Raw genomic sequence first — 21,475 nt, 5'->3', positions numbered from 1 at the left:
GCGCAACTGCCAACGGCGACGGACATTACAACACAATTAGGTGTTGATAGACTATGCAGAATTATACAGGTGGAACAAAAAATAAAAACAAGATTGGAATAGTAATTGTCACAAAAATGTTATACATGTATACAGTATTGTCAGTATATGGCCGGGTTATAATACAATATATTTAATAATTATTCTTTAAAATAAACCCCCAATAAAAATGCATATACCAAGACAATAAAATTAATGTAAATTCCTAAATTCTTTTTATTAGTTAAAATTTATAGACGTTTAACTATTATAATATGCTAAGCAAAGATCATAAAATTTACCTTTAGAACTAGCCTTATTCACAATTGAGTTTTATTAAAAATACCACAATAAGATACCATTATATAAGCCACTAACATTCAGAATGATATTTTAACAGTGCTTAATTAAACAATAGAACAATATACACTCTAATTAAAACCAGGAGTTATATATATTCTTAATGTAAATAGTCAGTTTAAATGCCAATTTATCTATGTTGAAATAAGTTCTTATTTACCTACAATTAAGACAAATTCTAAAATATATTTATATATTTACATTGTTACTCATTTGCAAAATAGCAGGGAAATTCACAGTTGCAATAGTTGCTGAATGGAAATTTGAGACTTAAAGGGACAGTCTAGGCCAAAATAAACTTTTATGATTCAGATAGAGCATATAATTTTAAACAATTTTCCAATTTACTTTTATCACAAATTTTGCTTTGTTCTCTTGGTATTCTTAGTTGAAAGCTTAACCTGGGAGGTTCATATGCTAATTTCTTAGACCTTGAAGACCACCTCTTTTCAGAATGCATTATAACAGTTTTTCACCACTAGAGGGTGTTAGTTCACGTATTTCATATAGATAACACTGTGCCCGTGCATGTGAACTAATCTGGGAGCAGGCACTGATTAGTTAAACTGCAAGTCTGTCAAATGAACTGAAATAAGGGGGCAGTCTGCAGAGGCTTAGATACAAGGTAAACACAGAGGTAAAAAGTGTATTAATATAACTGTGTTGGTTATGCAAAACTGGGGAATGGGTAATAAAGGGATTATCTATCTTTTAAAACAATAAAAATTCTGGTGTAGACTGTCCCTTTAAACTCTGATTTCCTTCTCTCCTTGCTCCCGGAAAATTGTTCAAGGTTTGGTTCTTTCTAGAGCTGCAACAACTAATCGTCATAATCGATAATAATCGATTATAAAAATAGTTGTCAACGAATCTCATAATCGATAAGTTGGTTTGCAATTAGTTGGTCTGTGCACAACACCAGCTGCTTCACTCTGATGAGCTCCTGCACTTGGTATTGTTTTTTATGGTTATACCCTTAACCTAAAGGACGTCTACAGATGTCTACTTTTCACTTTTTCAGGACAGTATATGTTTACAACTACTCCTGGCTTATGTGCAACCCAGATATAATAGTCCATCATTTGGATTGTTTATATTAAATCAGGTGATTTGAAACTGTGCTTTGCATGATATAGTGCCGAGCTTGTTATTTACACCTAGCCCCTAGATTGATGAGAGCTATTTTAATTGATGTGCACTATTATCTGTTTGCACAATTATTAGCGGATTGCTTGCTATTGCTGATTTATATGTACTGTACAGAAAAATGTGTATGGCTTTGTCCTGTTATTGATATATAGTCCTTAACGCTTTTGATTTTTTTGTTGGTTTATTTGTTTTTAATAAATTGTGATAATATGTACCAGATTCAACCTTTATAAGTATATATCTGTTATTTTTAGAGCGGACTAGATATTTTCCTCTAACCTTTATAGCTGGTTATTTACTATTGCATATAGATATTCAAGATATTTTTTATGTTAGAATAAAGTCCAGGCTTACTTTATTGAGAGGCCCCTTGCCAAGGTGGAAAACACTTTGCATTGGTGAAGAGCTAACACAGATAAATATCCCACTTTGGCGAAATTGGCAAAACCCTACTTATGCATCTCAAGCACCTCAACAGCATCTGAGTGCCTCTTCTCTGCTGCAGGAAATATAGCTGCAAACAGAGAACCAGCCTTAGCCAGGAACATGTCGAGATTTTTGCAATTCAATGCAAAGTTTCTGAAAGAGTGAATAACAGAATGTTAAAAACAGTGATCGTCTACCTGTTTCTAGTTCTAACTCTTTTCAAAAAGTTTGCGGTTTTGTTTTACTTGATTATAAAACACTGCTCTGCTTCTTTAAAATTGGACAAACCATTGTGTCAATGTAAAGTTTTAGTCTAAAGTTTATATTTGGAACACTCAGTATGTGGATTTTATTTAAAATGTAGTTAACAATTATTGATTCTTTTTTTTTATCCGATTAGTCGATTCTCATCCTGGATGTCCTCTCACTACCTTAAGCTAAATCTCTCCCAAACTGAGCTCCTTATTTTCCCCCATCTTCCAAAATCTCTACCCCCCTTTTTTCTATAACTGTGGATAACTCCATCATTACCCCTAGCCTGCATGCCCAATGTCTTGAGGTCACACTTGACTCAGATCTTTCTTTCACTCCTCACATTCAGTCTCTGGCCAATTCCTGCTGCTTCCACCTTAAAAACATCTCTAAAATTCAACATTTCCTTACACACAACTAAGATTTTAATCCACTCTCATCCTTTCCGGCCTTGACTACAGCAACTTCATCCTCTCTGGTCTCCCTAGCTGCCGTCAAGCTCCTTTTCAATGCATAATGAATGCCTTTGCTAGGCTTGTCTTCCTTACACGTCACTCTTCATCTACTGCACCTCTCTGCCAATCCATTCACTGGCTTCCTCTTGCCTCCGGAATTGAACATAACACTCTGACATACAAAGCCCTCAACTGCACTGCTCCCCCTATATCTCAGACCTTGTCTCCAGATGATCTCTCTCCTATCCCCTTCGCTCTGCTCAAGATCATCTCCTCTCCTCCTTTCTTGATACCTCCTCACATTCCCGTCTACAGGACTTCTCCAGACTGGCCCCTATCTTGTGGACCTCTCTGCCTCGCTCCACAAGACTCATTACCCTAGTTTTGAAAGTTTCAAACCCTCCCTAAAGACTCTACTGTTCAGGGATGCATACAACCTACAGTAACCTTTGCTAACCTCAGTTCCTCTCCTCCTTTGTTATCCCCTTGAAGACCCATAGCATGTAAGTATATGAGCCCAGCTTTTTGTAGATCACCTTCATAAGAGCTGACTACAACAGTGCAACTCCCGGCAGGGCCCTCTAAGCACTTGATTCCTATAAATGTTACCGTGCATACCATGCCTATGTTTATATCATAGCGCCGCAGATTCTGTTGCCATTCTACAAATAACTGTTAATAATAATAATAATAATTTTAGTAGTCAATTTTCAGGATCCTTCAAGTTGGCCTGGAAGTTGGATTCTTCTGGGAACAAGTCCAAGTAGCCTAAGAAGTTGCCATCCACCTCCACATCCGCTTGAAGATCTGGCCCTCATAGATTTCTTTGGTTTTCCTTTGTATACTGTGATTTTCAATTTGTAGTCTTTCTGTTTGTACTTTCAGCAGTAGTCAGGGTGTTTAAAAGGTTATGCAAGACATAAAAGTAGTGGCCTGCTCAGGGGATTTTTTCTAGCACCTTACCTGGGCAATAATTTGGTTCAAGCAGGGTCTCTTTCAGTGGCTCTCAGTTTATACAAGAACTTGTTGATTCCATATACTCAACTATCTTTTCTAAGATTTCTAATAGGCTCGGTGTCAATTACTTTGTTTCTGTGAGTAGTGTCGCAGAGATGAGCTTCAGAAAGCTTCTGTGGCTCTCTGCAGTGGGGTAGTGGGTTTGATGGTGACTGCTTTTGATGTCTTTCCCTATGTCTGGTTTAATCTGCTACCCCTGTAGTTGTCTCTTCTATGTCAGTGAAGCAGAGGTCAAAAAGACTTCTCGATCTAAATAAAAATGCAAGATATGTTATGATGGATTTCTCATCAGTCCATTGTTCATGGTGCCTGCTTTCAGAGACAGTGATTTCCACAGATGTCAGCCTGATGGATTGGGTGCAGTTTGGCATCTTCAGAGAGAGCAAGGAGTTTGGTTGTCTCAGGACGTGTGGTTAAATATCATCATTATTCTGGAATTTTGAACAATCTTTTGATCTCTGAACCCACATTTTTTTCTTTCATGATTCTGATAGAGCATGCAATTTTAAGCAACTTTCTAATTTACTCCTATTATCAATTTTTCTTCATTCTCTTGCTATCTTTATTTGAAAAGCAAGAATGTAAGTTTAGAAGCCAGCTCATTTTTGGTTAACAACCTGGGTTGTCCCTGCTGATTGGACAGCACCAATAAACAAGCACCGTCCAGTGTCTGAACCAAAAATGGCTGGCTCCTTAGCTTAGATGCCTTCTTTTTCAAATAAAGATAGCAAGAGAATGAAGAAAAATTGATAATAGAAGCAAATAAGAAAGTTTCTTAAAATTGCATGCTTTATCTGAACCATGAAAGAAAAAAAATTGGGTTTAGTCTCCTTTTAAGATTATCATATCCATTTTAAACTGGACAATGTAACAGGTGTGGAGTATGTCAATTATTATTGTTATATATACTAGGTTACAATATTATTTAAATCTATTTCAGCAGTAACCTCTAATGTTTTATATATATTTACGTAACAATATTTTTGATGAATGGAATTATGAATATTAATAATCGATCATAAAATTATTGTCAGCAATATCAATTCTGATATGATAGAAATTGTTAATACACTCCAGTGAAACGTTATATAATCTCTGTAGTGTATTTCAAAATGCTAATGAGATATCTAGAAATTATGACAATAAAATTATTATGAACATTTTATATTTAATCTTAAATTAATTCCTGAGTTCTGACCAGTTAAACTTTATATGCACATTGAAAATATTTATGTAGAAAATAGTGTATTAATTATGACCAATTATATATGTCTAGATGTTACAATATTCTGTACAAAGCAAGCTATAAAAATATTTAATTAATCGTCTGGTACCTCCATAATTGACAATTGGCAATATTTCTATAAATTAACCTTAACTCCAAATAAATTGCTTATTAAATATCACACATGAATTATGCTAGAACAATTTATAACATTGATCCAATACCGAAATATGGATTAATGATTTAACAGCACTTGATTAATTAAATATATCCCAATGTTATAATAAGAATCTTAGCTCAAATTTAATAAGTCTAATGGAATTTCCAGGGAAATATAATTCACTATTTTCAACCCAATATAATCTTATAATACTTTTTTTTTGTATATTATCAACACAATAGCCAGTTTATGTGCAGTTCTTAAAAGATCTCACAGTAGATAAAACTGAATTTATAAATATGGAATACAAAACCTTTCCTAAAATTACATAGCACCAATATAATTATTTCTGGACTACATTACAATTCACAGCTACACTTAAACTATGGCTATACAATATCTGTGATTTAAAACATTAAAAATATAAAACACCCATTAATAAGTTACCAGTAACCAATATGAGAATTCAATATCCAGATATTCTATTGGTCATTCGTGAAGAAGGTATCACTATTTTGCAAGGATACAGATCATAAAGTTATCTCTCTTGCCCAAATAGAGTGTTCCAGCCAGGAGTCAGATAAAATATCCCAAACCGTGTGTATCTCTGTTTTTTCCAAGTGAGCCTCTTGCATAGTGTGAAAGCCTATATCAGTGATACACCAATCATTCATTCTCTAATCATTCCAATAGAATTTGGTTACGCCCTTTGATCCGGAAGTATTGTTGAGCATATATTTTAAATAGGGCAATACAGCTGTTCATTTAATATATTGTATAAACCTTAGACACATCTCCCACATCCATAAATATACATTTATACAATATTGAGGTACACAATAACTGAAAATTAAACATAAGTTGTACTTTAAAAATCTCAATTTTGATGCTTTCAATTTACACAGAATTAAGAGACTTTAAAATTTTAACTCTTAGGCTTTCAATCTGGAGTTTGTGTATTGAAACTCAGCATGGGGGAATTAACACCAAGATAATAGATATTTACATTTCCTGGCCATCCTTGAAATGTATCTCAAATTGCAGACTTCCGGTCTCTCTCTGACCACAGGGGTTCAGGTGATCTAATAGAAAATCTTATTAGACATTTCCAGGCAGTGATCAAAAGGTCCTTTGATGTGATCTCATTTCATTTGAGACAACTGTCTCCTCTTTGATTGTGTTTTTCAGATAACCTATGTGTATTCAACTGGAATGTATGCTAACCAGTAAGGGGTTTTGTGTCAGCTCCTGACTTCAGAACTGTAATTTTATAGTAATACCTGATAAAAATGTTGCTTCATATATAAATGAATTATTTTGTCTTATATATATATATATATATATATATATATATAGAACCAAAGTTAATTTGCAATGAAAAAGGTGTCTAACATCATGAATATGGAGAGAACATCATGATGTTGTGTTATAAGCCCTTTCATATTCTTGGGGTGGGCAACTGGGAGGTGGACTTTCTCAGTTCCCAATGTCTTCATCAGGGAGAGTGGGCTCTCCATCAGTAGCTTTTCAACCAGCTTGTCAGGAGCTTGAGTCAGCCAGAATTACATCTCACAACCTCTTGCTTAAACAACAAGCTACACTTTAAATGTGTTGGGACCAGAGACCCTAATGTAGCCATTATGTATTCCCTGTTTGTCCTTCAGTGTAATGTGCATCTTTCCCCCTTGATGCTACGTTTCCAGGATCTCACAGGAACGAGTAGCTATGATTTTTATTGTTCCAGCATGGCATGTTGAATGAAGTATGCATCTCTAAGATTTCTTTTTGCCCCGTAGCATCTTTCTTTCATAAAGGACATTCATCAACGTCTGTAGACTCTAGCTTTGATGGCCTTGCACTTGAACATATCATATTATGTAACAAGGGGTTGTCTGACAAGGTTATGGATGTGAGAAAGCCAGTCACTTGACCTATTATAACTTATCCCAACAAGCAATCAATCCTTATAGTATGGAGTGTATGGCTTCCACCGTGATACAGTACTTCGTTCAAGTGATGGGGCAAACTTTGGCTATGAAGCTCAAACTTCCAAATGTAGCGAAAAGTCAACAACAAACAGCTACTTACTTTGATACAGCCGAATCTGGAAAACTAGTAATGGCTGCTGAATATGCAAAGTTGTTGGCAGGCTGAAAAAACTTAAGGATTCATGTGAAAGGGGCGATCATTGGGAGAGCCCCTCAGGAAACCCCATAAATAGCAGAATCCAAACTAAGAATCCTGGACCGGCTCAATCTCAATGCTAAAGGCTTTATTGTACAAAATCTGTGTAGATCACAAAAAGCAATTCATGCAGCAGCATGCAAAAACATAGTTCAAAAGTCAAAACAGCGGTACCTCCCTGTTTTGACTTTTGAACTATGTTTTTACATGCAGACTGAATCAGAAGCAAGGTAATGGGTACCAGGAGCACATTCTCTAAAACACAGAGTACTGACCAATACTTCTTTAAGGTGTAGCACCAAAAGGTTAAAGGGACAGGAAAGTCAGAATTAAGCTTTCATGATTAAGATAAAGCATTCAATTTTAAACAACTTACTTCTATTAATTTCTTGGTTTACTTGGTATCTTTAGTTGAAAAGCATACATAGGTAGACTCTGGAACAGTAATGCACTACTCGGAGCTAGCTGCTAGTTGGTGGATGCAGATATTTGCTTCTTGTCATTAGCTGACCGGATATGATCAGCTAGCTCACAGTAATGCAAAATCAAGAAGTCAGTGAGAATCCTGGACTAGTAAGCCACTGTAGCTGCCATTTCTGCAATACATATTCATATGAGTTGTGTTTTTGTGTTTATGTTTGTTTAATTTCTTTTTCAGTTAGTCACAAAATACACATATTGCTTGACTTGAATGGCTGCATATTGTTGCTGGATAAATGTACACCTGAGTGGTGGATGTTTTTAATCTTGCTGATAGATAGAATACATAATATCTCCCTATTTGCCGAATTAAATATCGTTATTACTTCTTTTTACATAAAATTGTTATCTATGGTTATAGCTGATCTGCTATTGGTCCTCGATATAAGTTTTACACCTAATGCGCTAATTTGTGATTATTTTTGTTATCAATTTGTTAATGTCATGTTATGCTATTAAACTATAAAAAGTCAACCATTGTGTCTTATTTGTGCATTAAGTCGGACTGAGTGTATAGCCAAATACAGAATGAAAAGAACTTAATATTGAACAATTATAGTCACTCCTGTGATCCAGAGGTTATCTTTGGTCAATATTAACAAATCTTATTTTTTATTTATTTTTTCTATTACAAATAGTCTTACATTTCTGAAGGTATCAGTAAACCCTTTTCATGTGCACAGAATGTTATCCCTTTTCTGCATTCATAATTTCTGAATACAGTTCTTGAGCTTCGATGAAAACAAAGGGTTTAAATCAAATGTTAATGATAAAATGTTAAATACTTTCTTTACAGTCCAATGTAATCCCACCCAATGCCAAAGCAACTGTCAATTTCCGACTCCACCCTGAACAAACTGTTGAGGAGGTAAGTGAATGATCTATATAGTCTTCTTTAAAACCATAAAGTCCTTTTGACTGTCTGCATTGTAAAGGAATATGGATACTTCCATAATATTACACTTATTATTTTAAATACTGGCACAGGTGCTATCTGACTAGTTTTTAGTTTTGAATCAAACACAATGCAGGATCAATTTCCAGTTATAGTTTTCTCTACTCTGTATTAGAAAACCTTAATGTATTTTATCTTGATATTCAAAATGTATAATTGTTTTAAAGGAACATTAAACTGCTGGGTACATCTACAAAATATTTATTAGTACTCACCGTGCTTTTGTTTTCCTCCTGGGTCTGCAGCTCTCTTTAAAATCATTCTTCTATATTATTGGGGGAAGCTCTGCCTTTATTGGCTGCTGCCATCTTGTTGCTCAAGTATTCTCACACCCTGTGACAGAAGTGATGCGCATTTACAGATTAGTGAGGTTGCTGGCTTTTTGACTACATTGTGCGCATCAGTTTAGAGTGCTCGATACAGAGCAGCAGATTTACATTACACACACTACGTCATACACTCTAACCCCAAGCAAATTATACAGATATAAAAAAGTCAGCAACATATTCACTGCTTTTGTCCAAGATAAAGGCTCCCAGTATGAAGAAGCAGAGCTTCAGCATCTGGGTAGCGCTTGCTTATTGGTGACTACATTTAGACACCAATCAGCAAGCACTGCCCAAGTGCTGAACAAAAAATGGGCTGGCTCTCAAGCTTACATTTTTTGCTTTTTTTTTAAATAAAGATACCAAGAGAATAAAGAAAATTTAATAATAGGAATAAATTAGAAAGTTGCTTAAAATTATGAATAATCCAACTATGGCTTTTTAACATAGAATTGAAATGAATGTTAGCTAAATATTAGTGATTTATTCAAAGACTCCTCTCTTTTTATAGCCTGCTGAAAATACTTAAAATGTTAAAGAACCCACCTGGATAACCTATAGTTTCAGGCATAGTGTATACTATGACTAATGTGAGGGAGTTAGGGTGTGTGGATCTCAGACTGCAGGAACAGATACACAAAACAATGAACGTCTTTTAAAAACTGTAGTGATTGATTAAGCAAAAGAACAGTTGGTAGTTCAGCTTGGAAATCACAGAACATATTCCTTATGGAAAACACTAAAGTCCAATACAAGGTTCAGAATACTTTAAGTAGATTGCAGTAAATAAGTCCAATAGACACTGGTGCTTGAATTGAACAGTAAAGGATGAGGTTGACACATAATACCTGATAAGTGTAGCTGGTTTGAAAAAAGCTGTCGCTGGTATAGTAGACACAGGTTTCTCAGCAGGCACAGGATACTCAGCGGGTACTGTTTGTGAGACAGTCACAGGATACCAGATAGGTACAGCTTCAGGAAAAAGGTGAGCATACACCAGTATCAGGTTATTCTGCTTGACTTTCTGGAACCAGATGAGCATACGTAGGTTTAAGGTAGGTATCAGTGGTGTATTTAGGTTTTGTGCTGCCCTAGGCACTCAAAATTCTGCTGCCCCCCACAAGGTTTTAGGCCTTTTTCCCCTTAATATTTTTTTGGGTTAGTGTGACACAGCTGGTTTGAGGATTACTGTCACTGGTATGGTAGAAACAGGTTTCTCAGCAGGCACAGGTTACCCAGCTTGTACTGTTGTTGAGACTGTCACTGGATACCAGATAGGTACAGCTTCAGGAACAAGGTGAGCATACACCAGTATCAGGTTATTCTGCTTGGCTTTCTGGAACCAGATGAGCATACGTAGGTTTAAGGTAGGTATCATTGGTGTATTTAGGTTTTGTGCTGACCTAGGCACTCAAAATTCTGCTGCTTTTTTCATAACAATTCAAAAGAAAATGGGCTAGCACTTGCATACAGGTGGGTTGAATTGCATGCATCTCATACCATTTTCTCTCTGAGAGAAGGGATAGAAAAGAAGGGGAGGGGAGAAAAGGGAGTGAAAGGAAAGAAGGGAGGGAGGGGGAGAGAGAAAGAGAAAAGTGGGGAGGGAGAGGAGTAATGGGGGGAGGGAAAGAAAGGAATGAAAGAAGGAGTTGAGAGAAAGAAGGGAGGGAAAGAAAAAGGGAGGGAGGGAAAAAGGGAGAGTGGAAGGGAGGGAAAGAAGAATACACTTTGAAACAATCACTGCCCTTTACATGCAGCAACATACAGTAATTACCATCATTCAAGTAATGAAACTTTTTAAGTGTCCGTTTACTATTTACTCTATGGGTTCATGAATGCAGAGAAAGCTAGCTATTAGTAGGTAACATACATTAGCGCTGAGAGTTTATGATTAGACATCACAAGCTGATGTAAGCAGTGCACAGAGGCATCAGCCTGTTAGTTACGAAGACCTGCAATAAGCACTGAGCTCGCAGACTCACCACGCAGACCCACCACAGCTGACAAGGGGCAGCATATCGGCACAAGGTCTTCTCCTCCAGCCTCACCTTGTAAGCATATCCCGGGCAAGTTTTTAACCAAGAACGCTTCCACTGCAAAAATGCCGGCGGCTCTAAATGAAGCAATGGTTTAAAGGAGCACTGCCTTTGAAGAGTGACTTTAAAAGCCTGCACTTTATTGCTCACTGTACTGTGTGCTGGCTTTTAGAGAGAGGATAGGGCAGATGTGCTGCCCCTCCCAAATCTGCTGCCCTACGCACTGGCCTTGTTGGCCTAGGACATAATACGCCTCTGGTAGATATGCTTGGTCTCTGGAGCAAGGTGAGCATACCCAGGTACAAGGTAAGTATGCTTAATCTCTTGGAGCAAGGAGATCATACACAGGTATCAGGTAAGTATGTTTGGTCTCTGGAGCAAAATGAGAATGCACAAGTATCAGGTAAGTATGCTTAGGACTCAGGAGAAAGGTGAGCATACACAGGAATCAGGTAAGTATGCTTTGGTCTCAGGAGCAAGGTGAGCATGGTAGGTAAGGCAATAACTTTGATCAGAGTGATGGGCTGGGTGAGTTTTTATAGGAGCTGCCACACCTGAGTCCTCCAGGTGTGAGTTCTTATAATTAGTACATGGCCCCTTTAAATCTAGGCAGCGTGCGGCCCCCATACCTAGAGGTTACAGCAGCAGGATAGCTGGTGTCTCAGCGTCCCTCCACGTGGGACGCAGAGATGAAGAGAAGTCATTCTCTGCATTTGCGGAGACTGGTGGGGCTGGTCCGGATTCCTCTGATGTTTTAAGACTTCTGGAAGATATGACTTGGAAAGAAGGTTATCTTTTAGTTAGTTGCAATGTAACTGCATTATATACATACATAGCTCATAGAGATGATATAAGAGAAGTACAATTCTATTTTAATCCTAATTACAAGATTAAATTAGAAAAGAAAGAATTTATTATAGATAGTATATATTTCATTCTGACCCACAACTATTTTTCATTTTAGGACCATTTTTATCACCAATTATGTGGAACAGCTATGGGGACTAGATTTGCCCTACATTATGCAAATGTGTTTATGGGTCATTGGGAAGATAATTTTCTTGGGGTCATGACTTTGGGGCAAATCTGGTCACAAATCAACAGAATATAGATTACATTTCTTTCATAAAGGTGATGAGAGTCCACAATCCATTACTCTTGGGAATTATGCTCATGACCACTAGGAGGAGGCAAAAATCCCCAAACTCCAACAGCCCTTCTATCTATCTATCTGTTGGGTACTAATAGAGCATGAACTAATCACCCATGAGGGTCTCAAGGCACTAAGGGGGAGGGGGGGAGGGGATGAGCGTTCATTCGAAGAGGCAGGTTTTTAGGTCCTTTCTGAACTTTGTAAGGGAGGTAGATTGTCTGAGGTGCAGCGGGAGGGTGTTCCATGTCTTTGCTGCCATGTGGGAGAAGGATCTTTTGCCCGTTGTGGATTTGCTGATGCGAGGGATGACTGCGAGTGCTTGGTCGGCCGATCGCAGTTGTCTGGCGGGGGTGTAGAAATTTACACAGTAGTTGATGTATTCGGGTCCGATGTTGTGTAGGGCCTTGAACGTGTGGGTAAGGAGTTTGAAGGTGATTCTCTTGTTGATGGGGAGCCAGTGAAGGTTCCTTAGGTGCTTGGTGATGTGGCATTGGCAAAGGATGATGAGGATGAGTCTGGCTGAGGCGTTCTGGATACGTTGGAGTCTCTTTTGGAGTTTGATAGTGGAGCCGGAGTTGAGTGCGTTGCCGTAGTTCAACAGGCTGCTGACGAGGGAGTGGGTGACTGTTTTCTTGGTTTCGGTAGGGATCCACTTGAAGATGTTTCGTAGCAGGTGGAGAATGTGGAAGCATGTTGAGGTGATGGCATTGATTTATCGATCCATGGAGATTGAAGAGTCCGGGATGAAGCCTAGATTTCGTGCATGGTCGGTTGGGGTTGGAGGGTGACCGAGGACTGTGGGCCACCAGGAGTCGTCCCATGCCAATTTATTGGGTCCTGTTTGAGCCGGGTTGTCATTCATCCAGACGGCGACTGCTGTCAGGCCTTTGTGGACGTTCCTTTTGGCGGTGGTGGGATCTCGGGAGAGTGAGATGATTAACTAGGTGTCGTCGGCGTAGGAGACGATGTTGAGGTTGTGGCGTCGGACGATGGCGGCGAGAGGGGCCATGTAGTTGTTGAAGAGGGTGGGGCTCAGCGAAGAGCCTTGCGGTACACCGCAGTTGACTCATGAGGGTTTGGAGGAGAAGGGCGGGAGTCTGACTTTCTGGGCGAGAGTCTGACTTTTTTTCCCTTTAAAACCCCTCCCCATGATGCTTTTTTTGACAGTACAGAGAAGATTGAAATTACTCTCAGCTTGTATAAATCTTCAGTCAGTCCCTTCTCCTTCTAGCTCCAGCTTGGCCACACATGGCTTGGTTTGCAGATCTGGTGCAGATATCCAATTGTCCTCCATGGCCTCTTTCTCTGCATCATGGCCTTCTGTCTCAAGGCCCAATTTTTCATCAGGATCTAAAATCTCTAAACTTGATAGCTTGTAGACTGAATGCTTAGTTTTAAGGCAGAGAGGCTTTTCTGATTCTGTCTTTGAAACTTTGGTTCAGGCCCGTAAACCTTTGACAAAAATTTTTTATCACAAGGCTTTTATTTCTTGGTGTGTTGAACATGGGCTCAGTTGGCACTCTTTTAGAATTCCGAGAAGTCTTCAATTTCTTCAGTATGGTTTGGATAACAGTTTCTGCTCTTTCTGTCTTGTTTCACAAGAAGATTGCTAATTTTCCGGATATTCAGAATTTTGTCCAGGCTTTAGTCAGGATTAAGCCTTTGATTAAAGTAATTTCCCCTCCATGGATTCATGTTGGTTTTAATAGTTTTTCAGGTTCCTCCTTTTGACCCTATGGATGATTTGGGTATTCAGCTTTTGTCCTGGAAGGCCTTGTTTCTTTTGGCTATTTCTTCTAGAAGAGTTTCTGAATTGTCTGCTCTTTGTTCTGAGCCTCCTTATCTTGTTTTATCAAGAGAAGGCAGTTTTGAGAACTAAGTTTGATTTTTTTGCTTAAGGTGGTTTGTTCTGATAATATCAATTGTGAGATGGCTATTCCCTCTTTTTGTCCTAATCCAAAGAATTCTAAGTAGAGGCTTCTCCATAATTTGGATGTGGTCAGAGCTTTAAAGTTCTATTTGCTGGCTACAAAGGATTTTAGCTTGTTTGTTATTTTTTTCTGGTTCCAGAAAGGGTCAGAAGGCTTCTGTTATTTCTTTAGCCTCTTGGTTGAAGCTTTTGAGTCATAAAGCTTACTTGGAGGCGGGTCATTATTCTTGTAAATGGATTACTGCCCGTTCTACCTGATCAGTTGCTACTTCATGGGCCTTTAAGAATGAGACCACTGTTGATCAAATTTGCAAGGCAGCTACTTGTCTTTCTTACATACTTTTTCAAAATACTATCCATTTTGGTGTTTTTGCTTCTTCTAAAGCAGCTTTTGGTAGGAATGACCTTCAGGCAGCTGTTTCTGGGCATTAAATATTATTGTACATTTTTTTTGTCTGCATTAAAAAAAAATAACCATCCAATCTAATTGGAATAGTATAAGTCTGGTCCTGCCCAGATTACTTGTGGACTCCACCGCTTGGGTATTAGTTCCCAGGGGTAATGGATTGTGGACTCTCACCACCTTTATGAAAAATAAATATAATTTATGTTTACCTGATAAATTCATTTCTTACATGGTGGTGAGAGGCCACGAGACCCCTCCATTTATTTTCTATATCTTGATTTTTGTTTTCTTGCTGCAGTTCAAGTATGCACCTCTTTTTTCCTGGTCCTTTTTGTCTTGTTTTTATTTCTTTTCCTACCTTCTTGTTTTTGTAGCTTGGCTATACGTCAGACTAGTTTCCAGTAAGTTGGGGGGGATCTGGAAATTTTAAGACCTTTGCCTCCTAGTGGTCAGGAGTCTAATTGCTAAGAGTAATGGATTGTGGACTCTCACCACCTTGAAATAAATTAATTTATCAGGTAAGCAAAAATTATTTGTTTAATGATTTGGAAAGGATAGTAAGAGAGCCTTGAAGAGTTTATAAGGATAAACCCTAACAATAAGAATTTGAGGTTCACTTTTGAGGCAAGTGATAATAGGATTAGTTTTTTAGATTTGGATATCAGTATAGATGGTAATGCAATTAGGACTTAAAGGGACATGAAATCCATTTTTTTTCCTTTCATGATTCAGATAGAAAATACAATTTTAAACAACTTTCTAATTTACTTCTATTATTTAATTTGCTTCCTTCTCTTGTTATCCTTTGCTGAAAGGTTTATCTAGGCAAGTTCAGGAGCAGAGAACCTAGGTTCTAGCTGCTGATTGGTGGCTGCATATATATATATATATTGATTGTCATTGGCTCACCCATGTGTTCAGTTATAAACCATTAGTGCATTGCTGCTCCTTCAACAGATACCAAGAGAATGAAACAAATTAGATAATAGAAGTAAATTAGAAAGTTGTTTAAAATTATATTTTCTTTCTGAATCACAAAAGAAAAAAAGTTGGGTTTCATGTCCCTTTAACTTATTTTAAACCAGTATATGCAAATAATTACATACATAGAACAACCTGTCACCATTCTAATTAGAATAATAATATATTAAAGGATAATTACTTAGAGTTAGAAAAAAATTGTAATTATGAAGATTATGACACAGTCTTTAATTCACAGTATTTTAATACATTTGTTGAGTGGGGTTATAATAGTGATATTATTGAAGAAACCCACCTTAAGGTGAAGACTATAGAAAAGGCTGTCCTGAAAGATAAAGAAGGTAAAACTAGAAATAAAAAAATGTGAATGAGACATTAGTTGTACCGTTTATAACTCAGTATAGCAAAACTTAAAAATGTAGTAGATAGAATTCTAAGTAGACACCTGTATATCTTAAAGAATGATGACAATATAGTTGTACTTTTTGCCTGTTCGCCCACAACTGATATATAGGAGAGCTAGAAATGTAAAACCTATATTAGCTCCTTTGGAAACAAAAAATGTAAATAAGATTAAAAAAATATATCTATTAGGAAATGAAGTAAAAGGTTCCCCCCCCCCCTGTTTAGCCTGTAAATCATATAGTCACTCACAAAAAGGAAAGAATTTAGTACCAGTATAACAAGATAAAAGTATAAAATTAACACCACGATTGTGTTGTATATCTCACAGAGTGCACATGTGGAGCGCAGTACGTAGGGAATGTCACTAAAGAGAGACAATGGCACTACTCTGGTAAAGCAGAGGGAACACTATATAAATTGCAGTGTTTATTGTGAATACGCTTGTAGTTCGCGTTAACAAACAAGCTGGACAGGATACTTGATAAGCACTCTTCCCTCAGTGATGGAGGTTAGGTGCATACGAGTATAATTAAAATTACAATCTTTATTATTTCTGGTTAAAATGAGTTTTGGTGAGACATAAAAACATTTGCGGCAAGTTAACCTATACATAAATCAAATAATAGCCTCAATGGTGATAACACTTAGTATGTGCGTGTCTGTTACTAAGGGTTACTGATCAAGCTTAAATCAAAAGCTTAAAAGATGTGAGTGTATTTAGTTATACTCTATCAGTTAGAAGTTAATCGTGCATTATATAATAGAGATTAACACGAAATGGTTATAGTGACCCAGAGTGAGACTGTTTTCCCTTGAAGGGTAAATAATATCAACCACAGATCGTGAAAAAATAGTACATTACAGTAATGCCAGAATCTAATAGCCTACTATATATCAACAATACGAAATAGTGCAATACACATAATTAACAAGGTCTAAAATTCCCATGAATAGTAACTTATATCAAGAACTATTCGTGAAAGAGTAGGTTATAATGTTCAACTCCTAAGATTTTAAGCATGTGTAATTAGCTCATGAGTATCTAAGTATAGAACGCTTGAATCAATTCCAAAAATAACCCTGAGTTGTTCAGTGTATTTGATTAAGCGAAATTAGTAAATAGCAACACTGATTCTAAGTGGTTATCACTGCATTGAGTGAGTATGTTGTAAAGCAGCCATTAAATAAACCAGTATTCCTGCTACTGGGAACTTAGCTTTGCATAGTTCCAGTATGTGAAGGGCTGCGCCCAAATTAAATTAATTGTCAGCACCACAACAATATTGTCTCATATGCGGTGTGTAAGTATAGAAGCAGTGTATCAACGTTAGCCACATTATAATAAGCAACACTGTTTCCAGCTTATATGAGAGTCTTATGTACACAATGGTTCTTACTGCGGTGAATCAGTAGATTGGAAAACAGCCGTTAAGTAAATCTGTTAGGCTACTACTGAGGACTTAGCATTGCATGGTCCCAGTCTATACAGGGCTGTGTCCAGATTAAGTGGTAATCACCACCGCAACATTATAATTACGAGGTCTAAGTTTAGAGTAAAGGCTAATCGCTGGCTTAGTTAAAATACAGGATTCCCATTGATCCTGTTTCCCCCCTTTGTTGCTTCAGGCAATAAGATTCAAGCGGCTCTCAGCCTATTGGCTGATTTGAATTTTTCAGCCAATAGGAATGCAACAGTACCCCAATATAAAAGGGGTACATTGCATTCAATCCTCAGTGTGTGGCGCAGATCGTATGAAGAGGATCCGCCACGCTTTATGCCTCCAGGGTCGCCGGTCCTGTTCCACGGTCAACTTCGCCCCTGAATGAAGATAGAAGAGGTCCCCGCGCTGGATGAAGATGTCGCCGCCTGGAAGAAGACCTTCTCCGCCAGACTTCAGGAATGGTGAGTACCTATTTTGGGGTTAGACTTAAGTTGTTTTTTTTTTTGGTGTTTTTTTTTATTTTTTAGATTAGGGCTTTTTTATTTTAATGGGCAGTAAAAGAGCTGAATGCCCTTTTAAGGGCAATGCCAATACAAATGCCCCTTTAGGGGCAATGGGTAGCTTAGGTTTTTTTTTAGACTTAGGTTTTTTATTTTGGGGAGTTGGTTTGGTGGGGGGTTTTACTGTTAGGGGGGACTTTGTAATTTTTTAATGTAAAAGAGCTGTTTAACTTAGGGCAATGCCCACAAATGGCCCTTTTAAGGGCTACTGGTAGTTTGTTAGGTTAGGGGGTGTTTTTATTTTGGGGTGGTTATTAGGTTAGGTTTAATTTTTATTATTTTAGATAATTTTGTTTATTATTTTTTGTAATCTTAGTGTTTTTTTATTTTTCATAATTTTAGCGTTTATTATTTTTGGTAATGTTATTTTTTTGTTATTTTTCATAATTTTAGTGTATTTTTTTGCAATGTTATTTTTTTTTAATGTTTTTGTAGTGTAGGATTTCTTCATTTTGTAACTTAGGTTTTTTTTATATTTCGTTATTTTATAATTTAATCTTAGTTTTTTTATTTAACAGTTAAGTTTTTATTTATTTTAAGAAGTTATATTGTAAATTGAATTTAAAGTTTAGGGGTTAATAGGTTAATTTAGTGTGTTGCGATGTGGGGGGGCGGTGGTTTAGGGGTTAATAGCTTTATTATAGTAGTTGTGATGTGGGGGGCGGTTTAGGGGTTAATAACTATATTTTAGTAGTAGCGCTGTGGGGGGCTGGCAGTTTAGGGGTTAAAAGGTTTATTTAGTGTCCAGGGTGGCGGTTTATGGAGTTAATAACTTAGTGTCGGCGTGGCGGATTTGGGGTATTTAGACTAGGGATTTATGTTGGGGTGTTAGGTTTTAACGTAACTTTCTTTTCCCCATAGACATTAATGGGGATTGCCTTATTGCGATCACCATTCCACGATCAAAGGTGTTAGTTTTTTTTCTAACATTGATGTCTATGGGGGAAAACGTGCATGAGCACGTCAAGTCAGGCCTTTGCTTTTGTGGGGTATGAAGCTTAAGGCACTATAAAGAAAAATAAGGTTTTTTAAGTAACTTGTAATGGCAGCTCTATGGAGAGTGCGATACCGCTCATTTCTCATTTTTTGGCGTTATTTACGCACCCGGTTTAGTGCACAACTTGTAATCTTAACAGAGATGTGTGGTACCTTGATAACAGGTGTGTGCACACACTCAGAGGGATTAACTACAACTTAATTCTACTTCCGGAGTCAAAATCCTTCTTTTCTACTGAAATACCCACTCAGGTTTTGCTTGTGTCAAAAATGTATACAATTAAAATGTTATACTTTCCCAAAGATAGTCAATTACCAATTGTTTACCAAGTAATGTAAATGTATTTTACTACACACAAACACATGTGCTTTTGTTCTTTGTATTTAGTGGATGTCTTACATTATCTTCAGGCCAGCCGCATTCCCACCTCTGTCTCTGCAGCCCTGGTTAGCCACTTAGTTTCATGAGATCAGACTCCTGTACCTGCATCCTTCTACACCATATAACTCATATCTGACCTCTGGCCCTTCAGCCCTTTATCTTAAATGGAATTGAAAGTAAAAACTAAACTTTTACTGTTCAGGTAGATTAGTCTCTTTATACACTTTTGAAAAACATACCTAGGTAGGCTCAGAAGGAGTAATGTGCTACTGAGACCTAGTTGGTGATTGGTGGCTACTCACATTTTGTCATTGGCTCACCAGATGCCTTCAACTTGACCCCATAGTACATGGATGCTCTAGAACTGATTTTAACTTTGTGTTTAACCCATGTGCTGCCTGTGTGTTGAAGAGGAGACTGCTGGGCCTGACTGCCTCATTACCTGGCAACTAGGCAAAAATTTGACAGGTAGCATACTAGTACACTCTGCAACGGAAGCGTCCATTTCAGCAAACACATAGGGAACTAATAGGAGAGGTAAGAGGACCTGCTCCTATTGAGAATACACTTGCTAGTCAGAGTAAATCAGCAGCAAACTACTAATATGACAAAAAGTGGGGCATAAAAATAAAACTTAATTTTTATTAAGTTGTAAAAATAAATAAAATAGGATTGTGTGCATTAAAAACACTCTAGGGTACCTAAATACATTCTAGATCATTGAATATTATAAAGTGGAGTCAATAGTCAAATTGATGTGCAATGATTAAGCTAAAAGCAGGTTTGAAGCAATATCGCATATAACAGGTATGAGCCTGACTATTAAGCGATCACTGTTCTCAGGTAGATAATTAAATAAGAACCACGTGGTGAACACTGAGACAGAGGGGAAAATAAGTTAACATTTGTTTTTCAGGCACTAAATATTGTGAGGAACACCATTAGGGATGACAGAGTGGAGCTCTCTGTTCTCAACTCATTCGATCCCCTGCCTGTTAGCCCCTATGATGAAGAGAATTTTGGATACCAGATCCTGCAAGGCACCATTCATGATGTTTTCTCAGGGGCACCAACAGCGCCAGGTAAGTTTGTGCACTTTCATATAACAGGTACAACTTGATATGTATTCAGTTATTTTTCTATGTAATAATGGAACTTTGCATATATGTAGTGGTTGATATGACAAAACCGTATGAAAAAGATAGTTAAAATTCTGTTGTAAAAGAACCACTATGTAGAATTATGTACAAGTTTATTAAAGGTGCACAGTAAATTTATACCATACAGTATTTCTTTCTTTGCCCCTGATACCATGTGGCTCCAAAACATTGTGTTTCTTGTCTACTTATTGGACAATATGTACGATTTTTTCCCCCATATTTGAACAGCACTGTGCACATTGTCCTTTTCTTTAATATTCCATATCAAAAGAGCTATTCAAATATCAAGACAAACATTTCACTTCTCTCCTATTTTTATCCTATGATTTATCCATGTTTTTTACTGGCAACCTTTATTATTATTTTATTATTATTATCGGTTATTTGTAGGGCGCCAACAGATTTTGCAGCGCTATAAACAAAGGTGGAGTACAACAAAACAATTATAGGGATCAAATGGGTAGAGGGCCCTGCCAAGAGTTGCACTGTTGTAGTCAGCTCGTATGAAGGTGATCTACAAACAGCTGGACTCTTAGGCTTACATGCTAAAGGGGTTCAGGGGATAGCAATGGAGGAGAGGAACTGGTATAAAGGAAGGTTAGCGTAGGTTGTATGCATCCCTGAATAGCAGAGTCTTTAGGGAGCGCTTGAAGCTTTCAAAACTAGGGGAGAGTCTTGTGGAGCGAGGCAGAGAGTTCCACAAGATGGGAGCCAGTCTGGAGAAGTCCTGTAAACGGGAGTGTGATGAGGTAACAAGAGAGGAGGAGAGTAGGAGGTCATGAGCAGAGCGAAGGGGACGGGAGGGAGGTGCAGCAGATGAAGAGTGACGTGTAAGGAAGATGAGCCTGGCAGAGGCATTCATTATGGATTGTAAACGAGCTAGGCGGCAGGTGGGGAGACCAGAGAGGACAGAGTTGCAGTAATCGAGGCGGGAAAGGATGAGAGGGTGGATTAAAATCTTAGTTGTGTCTTGTGTAAGGAAGTGTCTAATTTTAGAGATGTTTTTGAGGTGTAAGC

The 21,475-nt window shown here is 37.6% G+C and overlaps 1 protein-coding gene across 1 annotated transcript in view; it reads left to right on the top strand.

Moving 5' to 3' along the window:
• PM20D1 (peptidase M20 domain containing 1) overlaps nt 1–21,475 on the top strand; it is a 124,909-nt gene that overhangs the window by 61,909 nt on the left and 41,525 nt on the right. The window contains exons 10-11 of the mRNA XM_053706604.1: nt 8,523–8,594; nt 20,215–20,380. Coding sequence (XP_053562579.1) covers nt 8,523–8,594; nt 20,215–20,380 — 238 coding nt within the window. The remainder of the gene's footprint in view (nt 1–8,522; nt 8,595–20,214; nt 20,381–21,475) is intronic.

This window comes from Bombina bombina, chromosome 3 (genome assembly GCF_027579735.1).
Source record: "Bombina bombina isolate aBomBom1 chromosome 3, aBomBom1.pri, whole genome shotgun sequence".
NCBI lineage: Eukaryota > Metazoa > Chordata > Amphibia > Anura > Bombinatoridae > Bombina > Bombina bombina.
The sequence above is the reverse complement of the archived record's forward strand: the minus strand, read 5'-3'. Positions and strand labels throughout refer to the sequence as shown.